The sequence below is a fragment of the Mesoplodon densirostris genome, chromosome X (assembly GCF_025265405.1).
Source record: "Mesoplodon densirostris isolate mMesDen1 chromosome X, mMesDen1 primary haplotype, whole genome shotgun sequence".
NCBI classification, from domain to species: domain Eukaryota; kingdom Metazoa; phylum Chordata; class Mammalia; order Artiodactyla; family Ziphiidae; genus Mesoplodon; species Mesoplodon densirostris.
In genome coordinates, this window is record NC_082681.1 from 94,967,028 (window position 1) to 94,977,842 (window position 10,815).

Here is a 10,815-nt window from a genome sequence, read left to right on the forward strand (position 1 = left end):
GGCAAAGCTCCCTGCCACCCCCATTTTCCAGATGACGCGACTGAGGCCCAACCAGCTTTGTAGGAGGCGGAGTCTCCCCAGGGTCCCTCTCAGGCAGCCCTAGGGGAGGGGGCTCTGGGAGCCACGAGGCCCCTCCCTGCCTCTCTCTCCATCTCCCGGCAAGCTCAGAGGGGCGGGGAGAGAGAGCCAGAGGAGGTGGAGAACTTGGGCAGCTCTGCAGAGTGGGGCAGGAGCTCCGGTGTTTGGTACCCCCAGCCCCACCGCTGTTGCCGCTGCTGCAGCGGGGACACAGGTGAGGACGGCCCTATGGGGAGGGGGAGGGGGCCACCAACAGTGCTGTCCTTGTCCTTCCCTGGTCCAGCCCCCAGGCCCTAGCCCATCCTGGGACACTCCTACTGGACCTTGGCCTTCCAGAGCCTCCTTCCAGGGACCCAGCCCCCTCCTCCTGCCTGTGCTGCCTTCTCCTCTCCCAGGCCTGGCTGTGGCTGCTTCTCCTCTTCCTCCTCTCGTCCTGCTGCCGCTGCTGCTTCTGCCGCTGCCCAGCACATACCACCTCGGGGTGTGGTTTCCCCAGACCAGCCCCCAACGGTGGGACGCAGCCAGATCCCAGCCTTCCTGGGCTCCTGTAAGGCCCAGGAGCCCCCCTCCCTGCAGACACACCCAACTCCCTTTCAACACCCCACCCTGCCCTCCAACCCATTTTGAGGGGGACCCCGTCTTCCTCTTATCTTAGTCTTTTTTGATTCTCTGGATGCTCTGGGGCTGTGCCCAACTTTCTTCCAGTTGAGTCCTAGCCCTGAGGGGTTCTCCAGGTCCCTTCCCTACCCCCTGAACTCTTGAGAGGGTGGACCAGGCTTTCTCAGCGCCCCCTGGATACCCTTCTCTACCAGACACCTCTCAGCCTCCGAAAAATAACCTGGCCCCATATCTAACCCTTTAGATACCCCACCCCCTTCTCCAGCCCCGCTAGGGGGCCCCACCTCTCCTTCCTTCCCCAGAACTCCTGTAGATTGTGGACACCCCACCCTCAGGCTATTCTTGGCAGCTCTAGGCACTCCCAAGACACCTCTCAGCCTCTTTACAAACTCCTGGCTCTGTAGCCACCGCTTAGATGCACCAACCCCTTTCCTAGATCCACAAAGGGGCTCCAACCCCCTTATCTTCTCCCCAGAAGTCTTGAGGGTTTGGACAACCCTCCTCACCTCTCTCAGTTCCTTCAGAATCCCCCTCCAGACACTCTCAGCCTCTTGCAAACACCTCTGGTTCCATTTCTACCCCTCCGGATGCCCCGATCCCCTCTCCAACCCCACTAAGTGGTTCCAGTCCCTTCTTCCTTCCCTCAGAGCTCTTGAGAGTGTGGACAACTCCCCAGTGTTTCTTGCTTCATCCTAGACACCCCCAGATACCTCTCAGGCAGTGCTGACCCCTTTAGAATCATCTCAGTCTCTAAACACTCCCTCGGATCCTTTTTGGCACCTCTAGGCGCTCCTCTTCTGCTCCTCTCCATGTCCCCTAGCCCCTTCTCACTCCCTCAAGACATCGCCCTGGTCCCTCTAAGACCCTCTACATGTCCCCCAAGCCCTTGCCCATCTCTCTAGTTCCTCCTCCCGGTTCCTCTTGGCCTCTCTAGACACCCCCAGTTTCCTTGTGCGAGTGGCCCAGGGCCTCTCCAAGCCTCCACCATCCTGGAGACAGCCACATTCTCCTAAAGGCCACCCCCCCCAAGTCTCCGTGGGCCTGGGGCGTGGCAGGATGGCAGCAGGCGTGGCCACATGGCTGCCTTTTGCACGGGCGGCCGCGGTGGGCTGGCTGCCCCTGGCCCAGCAGCCCCTGCCCCCCGCGCCGGGGGTGAAGACCTCTCGAGGGGATGAGGTTCTGGTGGTGAACGTGAGCGGACGGCGCTTTGAGACCTGGAAGAACACGCTCGACCGCTACCCAGACACTCTGCTGGGCAGTTCAGAAAAGGAATTCTTCTATGACGCCGACTCAGGCGAGTACTTCTTTGATCGCGACCCAGACATGTTCCGGCACGTGCTTAACTTCTACCGCACGGGCCGCCTGCACTGCCCACGGCAGGAGTGCATCCAGGCCTTTGACGACGAGCTGGCCTTCTATGGCCTGGTGCCTGAGCTCATGGGCGATTGCTGCCTCGAAGAGTACCGGGACCGCAAGAAGGAGAACGCCGAGCGCCTGGCGGAGGACGAGGAGGCTGAGCAGGCCGGGGACGGCCCATCCCTGCCAGCTGGCAGCTCCCTGCGGCAACAGCTCTGGCGGGCCTTTGAGAACCCACACACGAGCACCGCAGCCCTCGTTTTCTACTACGTTACTGGCTTTTTCATCGCTGTGTCGGTCATCGCCAACGTGGTTGAGACCATTCCGTGCCGCGGCCCTGCACGGCGGCCCCCGAGGGAGCAGCCCTGTGGCGAGCGCTTCCCGCTGGCCTTTTTCTGCATGGACACGGCCTGTGTACTCATATTCACAGGTGAATACCTTCTGCGGCTGTTCGCGGCCCCTAGCCGTTGCCGCTTCCTGCGGAGTGTAATGAGCCTCATCGACGTGGTGGCCATCCTGCCCTACTACATTGGGCTCCTCGTGCCCAAGAACGAAGATGTCTCGGGGGCCTTTGTCACCCTGCGGGTGTTCCGGGTGTTCCGTATCTTCAAGTTCTCCAGGCACTCACAGGGCTTGCGGATTCTGGGCTACACACTCAAGAGCTGTGCCTCTGAGCTGGGCTTTCTCCTCTTTTCCCTTACCATGGCCATCATCATCTTCGCCACTGTTATGTTTTATGCCGAGAAGGGCACAAACAAGACCAACTTTACTAGCATCCCCGCGGCCTTCTGGTATACCATTGTCACCATGACCACACTTGGGTGAGTGCAGACCCTGTGTGGGGAGCTGCCTGATCAGTCAATTACACTCACCTTTTCTGTAAAATTAAAAAGGTTAGATAAATGATCTCTCTCTCTCTATTTGAACTTCAATTTGGTCATCTGTAAAAAGTGAGGGAGTTGGATTAATCTCCAAATCCCTCCCAGCTCTGACAATGCCTTAATTTTCAGGTCAGGAGACTTGGGTTCAACGATGGTCTTAGCTGCACTCTTTCTGTTGACCTTGTTTTCTCTGGGCTAGTTTTCCCCTCTGCAAAATGAGAAATGATGATCCCTTCAACATCCAGAGGGGATTCAGTGACATCATGGTTATGAAAGTTATCTGAACGTTTCTGGTGCAGGATAAATAGATATTCGCTTTCTATCACCCCTTTTTCCATCTTGAGGACCCATGTCTCTCAACCCTTTAGATTCATCTGCTGTGTGGGGCACTACCTCTGTGGCTCGGTGATTCCTTGATGTTTCCCCAGAACAAGATATTTTCAGCATCATTTTTTTTTTTTACTGCCAGTCCTTGAGAGGAAATGGGATAAGCGCATCAAATGAAATCACCAAACTCATGTTGCTCTTAAAGACATTGTCTAGGGCAGATAACTGTGGTCCTTTTCTAAATTCCTATCACTGGGATTAGGTATGCAGTTGCTGCTCAGTATCTGTTGAACGGATACATTGGGATTACTCAGGACCTTAGTAGTAGAACAGAAAAATTGATTTGAGGTTTCTAAAAAGTAGAAATTAACTCTGGTTGGAGTTTCAGGATTGTATTGACAAATACTGAGCACTGAGAACAGGTTGGAACTGGGTATTTTGATGTCTTTTTATCCTACTCAGTCCTCACCCTGGGAGGATGTCTCACAGTTGAGGACACAGTCAGAGATGATACATCACAGAGCCAGAAATGGCCAAGTTGGAGAGACTTTTATTTTTATTATTTATTATTATTATTTTTTTTTTGCGATATGCGGGCCTCTCAGTTGTGGCCTCTCCCGTTGCGGAGCACAGGCTCCGGACACGCAGGCCCAGCGGCCATGGCTCACGGGCCCAGCCGCTCCGCGGCATGTGGGATCCTCCCGGACCGGGGCACGAACCCGTGTCCCCTGCATCGGCAGGCGGACTCTCAACCACTGCGCCACCAGGGAAGCCCTGGAGAGACTTTTAAATGAGTCAAAGTAAAGAATAAGGAAGAGGCATCCTGGGGGAGGGGGTGGGGGCAAAGGCCTAGAGGCTGAAGACTGCAGAGGCTGCGTTTCTGTGGAGGGGATCTGATTGGTCCCGTGGTTAGAACAAGAGTATGCTGTGTGATTTTGAGCAAATCAGTTATGGAACCTTGCTGAGCTTCACTCCCCCCACCCCCAACCAAACAAGTTGGTAAGATTGGCTCTGCTCCATCTCCATGGGAGGGGGGGGTGGTATGGAGAAAGGGAGGGAGGAGTTTCAAGGCTCCCCCTCTATTTTTTAATATGAGGACAGTTTCAAGGCTTCCCCTGGGGAAATAGGATGGGGTGCTACCTAGAGAAGGTAAGACAGACACAAGCAAAACCAACAGAGCACTGCTCCCAGGACTCAGAGCCCCTTAGCTGGCTTGTGGTGGTGGGACTCTCTCTCCGGGAGGCTATATTTACTGCCTGTGACTTCCTCCTTCCCCCCATGCTTGGTATTAATAGATTTCCAGCTGACTCAGATGCCCGGTGCACGGCTTGGATGGGGGCAGCAGACAGTAGGGGCTGAGGGCCCATTTCTCATTTGACCCCCACTGGTGGCCAGAGTGGTCATTCCCCAATTTTTGCAGAGCAAGAAACTGAGACCAGAGAGTTTGAATGCCTGGCCAGGGTCACAGAGTGAGTCAAGTTGGATGGGATGCAGTGGGGGACTGAGGGGTGGGTGGGTATTTTTCTTGACCTTGGCTTACCTCCCCCGGCCCCAGCTATGGAGACATGGTGCCCAGCACCATTGCTGGCAAGATTTTCGGATCCATCTGCTCACTCAGTGGCGTCTTGGTCATTGCTCTGCCTGTGCCAGTCATTGTGTCCAACTTTAGCCGCATCTACCACCAGAACCAGCGTGCTGACAAGCGCCGAGCACAGCAGGTAACTGCACCTTCCGTCTGAGTACCTCCTATTCCCCACACCCCAAGCCAGTCTACTCTTATGTTTGCCTACCTGACCTTCTATCTCCTCCTCTCTCTGTAGAAGGTGCGCTTGGCAAGGATCCGGTTGGCAAAGAGTGGTACCACCAACGCCTTCCTGCAGTACAAGCAGAACGGGGGTCTTGAGGTGGATAGGGGCCTGGATTGGGGTGGGAGGTGAGCAGTGATGGGAGGAGGAAGGTGCTCACCTCATCTCTCTGCTCTATCCACTCCAGGACAGCAGCAGTGGGGAAGAACAGGCGCTGTGTGTCAGGAAACGTTCTGCTTTTGAGCAGCAACATCACCACTTGCTGCATTGTCTAGAGAAGACAACGGTGAGGCCTAATGAGAGGTGGTGTGGCAGAATGAAGGGGGTCCCTTTGCCACCAAGCCAGCTCCCTCCTGGGATGGGAGGCTCACTACTAATTGTGGAAATCACACAGGGCTTCCCGGAAGAGGCCCAAGTAGAGCTGAGCCTTGAAGGATGGGCAAGGGAAGGGAAGAGAGAGCGACTTACAGGAAGGAAGGAATGGCCTAAGCAAAAGCCTGGGGGTGAGGTCAGCTTCCTTGTGGTGCCCTGTGACCGTGCCTCCCTTCTGCCCACAGTGCCATGAGTTCACGGATGAGCTAACCTTCAGTGAGGCCCTGGGTGCTCTCTCGCTGGGTGGCCGCACCAGCCGCAGCACGTCCGTGTCCTCCCAGCCAGTGGGGCCTGGCAGCCTGCTATCCTCTTGCTGCCCCCGCAGAGCCAAGCGCCGTGCCATCCGCCTTGCCAACTCCACTGCCTCGGTCAGCCGTGGCAGCATGCAGGAGCTGGACACGCTGGCAGGGCTGCAGAGGAGCCCTGCCCCTCAGAGGTAAGCGTGCTGACCTGCTGTGCAGCCCCTCTCCCGGGGAAGCTCAGAGCTTGGACCAAGCGGTCTGAGATTTCATGACTCCAGGCCTCCTAGCAAGTCAAGCGCAAACCCAAACTCCTCCATGCTGGAAGCTTGGGCTTATCTTGTCTGGAACTCCTCATTTTTTTTTTTTTTTTTGCGGTATGCGGGCCTCTCACTGTTGTGGCCTCCCCCGTTGCGGAGCACAGGCTCCGGACGCGCAGGCTCCGGACGCGCAGGCTCAGCGGCCATGGCTCACGGGCCCAGCCGCTCCGCGGCATATGGGATCCTCCCAGACCGGGGCACGAACCCGTATCCCCTGCATCGGCAGGCGGACTCTCAACCACTTGCGCCACCAGGGAGGCCCTGGAACTCCTCATTTTTCATTTGTACTTTCAATAAACATTTTTTGAGCATCTACTGTATGCTAGGCACAATTTGGGGCATTTTGGAATTCACTTTAGTTTAGGAGTTTAGTTCAATTTTGGCAGTGAATAGAACAGACAGAAATCCTGAGCTTATGGAACTTCTATTCTAGTGAGATGAGACAGTTAAAAAACAAATACACAGATGATGCAGTGCGTTAAGTGCCAAGGAGAAAAATAAATCAGGGATGGAGGATAGAGAGTGTAGAACAGGGTGTGATGCAGTTTTAACAGTGTGGTCGGGGAAGGTTTTGCTGAGGTGACGTCTGAGCTGAGATCTGAAGGAGGAGAGGGAATGAGCCACGTGGATACCTAGAGGGAGAGCTTTCCAGGCAAAGCAAACAGCCTGTGCAAAGGCCCTGAGGCAGGAATGGGTCTGCATGTTAGAGACACAGCCAGGAAGCTTCTGTGAGTAGAGTGGAGTGAGTGAGGGGGAGAGTGGTAGGAGGTAAAATCAGAAAGGAACAGGGACCAGATTGTGTAGATCTTACAGTAGACTGTTGTGAGGACTCTGGCACTGCAAGGAGTAAGCACAATAGTTAACACTTTGATGTGTGTGCTCATTATGTAGCAGACACTACTCTGAGCATTTTGTATCATTTATTATCTTATTTAATCTCCACAACATCTCTGTGAGGTAGAAAACATTGTTATTCCCATGCTACAGATGAGAGAAGAGAGGTTTAGAGTGGTTGAGGTGGGATCAGGACTATTTGACTCCAGAGCCCTCACTCTGCACCGCCATAATTGAGGGTGCAGGGGAAGCATTTAGCACAGTGCCAGGGACCCAGTAGGCACTCAATAAATGTCATGATTGCCGTGGCAAGTATTAAGATGACTTTTTAAGAGCCTTCCATCTTCCCACCCTTATCCACAGCCGCTCAAGCCTCAATGCCAAGCCCCATGACAGCCTTGACTTGAACTGCGACAGCCGGGACTTCGTGGCTGCCATCATCAGTATCCCCACCCCTCCTGCCAACACCCCAGATGAGAGCCAACCTTCCTCCCCTGGCGGTGGTGGCAGTGGGGCCAGCAGCACCCTCAGGAACTCCAGCCTGGGTACCCCTTGCCTCCTTCCCGAGACTGTCAAGATCTCTTCCCTATGAGGGACGGGCCTGCCCATACAGCACGCTCTCCCAATTCTTGGGGGCTCCCTGCCAAAGCCGTATTTTGGGGATGCAGAGAAGGGCAGCCTGGGGACCCCTTCTGCCCCCCACTGAGAACTATGCAATGGAGTTTCATGGAATGGCCCACCTGGTGGGGAAATAGCCAGGGAAAGGGAAACTTCCCCTACCCCAGACAGTTTTCCCTGTGGGAGCTGAAGCACTGGGCTTCCTCAGGCCCCCAGCCTCCCTGCTCCAGCACACTGGGACTGGCCCCTCTACCCAAGTGGGCCTCCTGCATGCTCCTCCCCTCAGGAGTTCTGGCCCAAGAAGAAGAGGTGAAACTTCCTCTTCTCTCTGGCTGAGCTGTGGAGGTTTGGGGGTTCAGAGAAGAGAACCCTCACTTCTGATCTGGCCTCTAGAAGAAGTCCCCACCCTCCACCAGGCCCAACAACTCTCAAATTCCGAAGCTTGGAGTGCCACCACAGGCTTCTTGGGCTGTGGCCTCAGCAGTGACCTTGGTTCAGGGGTCAGGCTGCCTTTCCCAACACACACAGATAGCACAAACACCACCCCCCTTTCCTGGCTGCTGGAAATGGGCCCCTGCAACCCCGTCCTCCACTGGGCCCCCAGCAAACTCTAGCAATAGCAGCTGCTGCCATGACATTATGCAAAGCCTCTGCCCAGTTTGCTGCAGTATTTACATCTGCCCTAATCATAGGGGCCACCTCTAACTACTCCTCCTTCTCTCTTCTCTGGCTTGCTTCCTTCCTGGGTTGGGCTGGAGTCTGGACTGGCTGAGATAAAAGCCTGGCAGCTGGCGAGAGCTGGGCTGTGTTTGGAGATCATGGGCTGATTCCATGTTCTTGGGCAGGAGTCCAGAAGTGGCAGGGGCTGAGGCCTGGGTTGTTCCTGAGCTCTGGCAGCTGGAGGAGGCAGGAGGAACTTCTTGATCTCCTCCTTCACCCCACAATGCCTTTTCACATATCCCTCTCTCTTCTCCCTCTTCGGTCACCTTCCGGAACTCTCTGTCTGCTCTCAGGCTGAAATCTGGCATCATCTCAGGTTCCCTGTCCCCAGCACTGTCCCTGCAGAGCTGGTGGTTGACAAAGATGTAGTTTCCATCAGTCAATAAAACCTGAGAGGAGAGACAAGGATGAGCACCTCCTGGCTCTGTGGGTTTGGGGGCTGAGTTGGGCTGGAGGGGTTGAAAATACTCCCAATTTCAATTCCTTTTAACTAGTAGAAGGGCTGTTATGGGGAAAGTTATGGGAGGTGGATGGTTGCTGGTGTGTTTTAGAAGATGGGGATCTAGGAGAAGTGAAAGAGGGTGCTCGAAGAGGTGAATCTGCAGCCAGTGAGGTAGGCTAGGACGTCCTGAGACATGCCCCATGGACATAATCTGCTCTAGCCCCCTCACTCACAGATGGGGAAACTGAGACCCAAAGCAGCACACGCTTGGTTAGAGGAGACTTGAACCCAGGCTTCCTGATAGCAAACAGCTCTGAACTGAACCCTGATGAGAAGCATCTCTCAGTTTGGCAAATTCCCCTTCCCTGTGGATGTCCCCTACCTGTATTGTCTCTTCTGGACTACTGGATATACTAGACTAGTGTAACTGAGCTCTGTGGAGCACAGAGAAGATAGACCTTGGATTCAGGTTGACCTGGATTCCAGCCCCTGGGTGAGAGAATCACTTCTCTTCTCTTGCCTCAGGTTGCTAATCTGTGAAATAATCATTCATTCATTCACCAAATATTTATTAACTGCATATCATGTGCTAGCCCTAGGGGTACAGAAATGGGCAAAGTAGACATCATCTCTGATCTACAGAGGTGAGCATGGAAGGCAATTAAGCAGTTACAATATAGTGTAGTAGAACCAAGATTAGTGGATTACAGAAGCATATAGATGGCAAGAGAACCTAACCTGGCTGAACAATGAGTCAAAGTTAGCCAGGCAAAAGACAAAAGAGTGAAAATGTTTTAGGCAGAGGGAACAGCATGTGCAATGACCTGGAGGTTAGAGTGCCAGCTCAGGGCCTTGGGAAACTGACGTGGTTCAGCACAGCTAGTGAGGAGAGTGTGAGACTGTGATGAGGGTGAGGATGTAGAGGTAGACCAGATCACAAAAGGCCTTTGAAGCTATGATACAGATGTGGACTTCATCCTAAGGATAATGGGGACCTCTGAAGGCTTATAAACAGGAAAGTCATCACTAGTTTTGTGTTTCAGAAGGATTATTCTGGCTGTGGGGAGTGGGTTATAGAGAGCCAGTCCTGGAGGGAGGAAGAACAGTGAGACGGCTTTTGCAGTTGCCGAGTTGACAGGTGATAGTGGCTTAGACGGGATAGTGGCAGTAAGAGTTGGAAAGTCAAGAGATTTCAGAGATAGGACTGGCAAGATTTAGGATTGACAGGTATGTGGGAGTTGAGGAGGGAGCAGTCAGGGTTGACTCCCAGGTTTCTGCCTTGGGCAAAGGCTGGAGGGGGTGCCATTCATTCACTGTCAAAGGGAACATCAAAGCTGTTGAGCACACAGTGACAGGCACATAGAAAGTACTTGGTGAAGGTTAACTACAATTATTATCATAAGTTCAGTTTTAGATGTGTAGTGCTGGACAAATATTGAGTAGGGAGTGGGATACATGGATCAAGTGAGTGGTCCTGAGAAGATTCAATGTGATAATGTGCACAGGCATTTGGCACGGTGTCCTAAACACAGTAAGCCCAGTAAACGTGAGTCTTCTCCTCCCATTAAGTCTCATGAGCAGAAAATACCACCATAGTCTGTTTATTACTAACACCCTTCAAGGAAGAACTTCAACTAGGGTTGGCATCTGAAGGGAGAAGGTTAGGTGGCACTCAGAAGAGCTTTCTGATGGCCTGTATATGGCTTGGCTCTTAAGACTGGCAGGGAGCCCTCACCTCTCACAACAACTTCTCCGTTCATGAGCTCATCTCAACTCCATAACTACTCCCTGAGGTAGTCTGGGCAGGCATTATCATTCCCGTTTTACACATGGGTAACCTCAAATTTGAGACACAATGACCTCCTGAAGGTCATACAGTTGGTAATGGTCCACCGTGCCTGGCACTGAGGTCTTCCTGACTCCAAAGCCTGGGATTCTTTCTACTGCACTGCAGTGCAGACTAATTTATTGAGCACTCACTAGATGCCAGGCACAGCACCAGACCCTTTGCAAGCATTAACCTCTGATCCTTAAATTGGGATTATCATTGCCATTTTACAGAGAAGTAGAAATTGAGGATGGGGTGGGTGTTAAATGACTTGCCAGAGATCACTCAGGAGGGGCACAGCTAGGATTAGCTTGTAGCTCTCCACCCATTCAGTAGCAGCAATTTTACCAAACTTATTGCGAGACGCTGGTTGCTGA

General features: G+C 53.5%; 1 protein-coding gene across 1 annotated transcript; it reads left to right on the forward strand.

Moving 5' to 3' along the window:
• The first annotated feature begins 181 nt into the window (after nucleotides 1-181).
• On the forward strand, nucleotides 182-8,506 carry KCND1 (potassium voltage-gated channel subfamily D member 1). Its single transcript, XM_060086722.1, has 6 exons — nucleotides 182-2,873; nucleotides 4,816-4,978; nucleotides 5,081-5,164; nucleotides 5,253-5,351; nucleotides 5,623-5,873; nucleotides 7,194-8,506. The coding sequence occupies exons 1-6, from the start codon at nucleotides 1,753-1,755 to the stop codon at nucleotides 7,420-7,422; spliced, it is 1,947 nt and encodes a 648-aa protein (XP_059942705.1). The 5' UTR covers nucleotides 182-1,752; the 3' UTR covers nucleotides 7,423-8,506.
• Nucleotides 8,507-10,815: the final 2,309 nt, after the last annotated feature.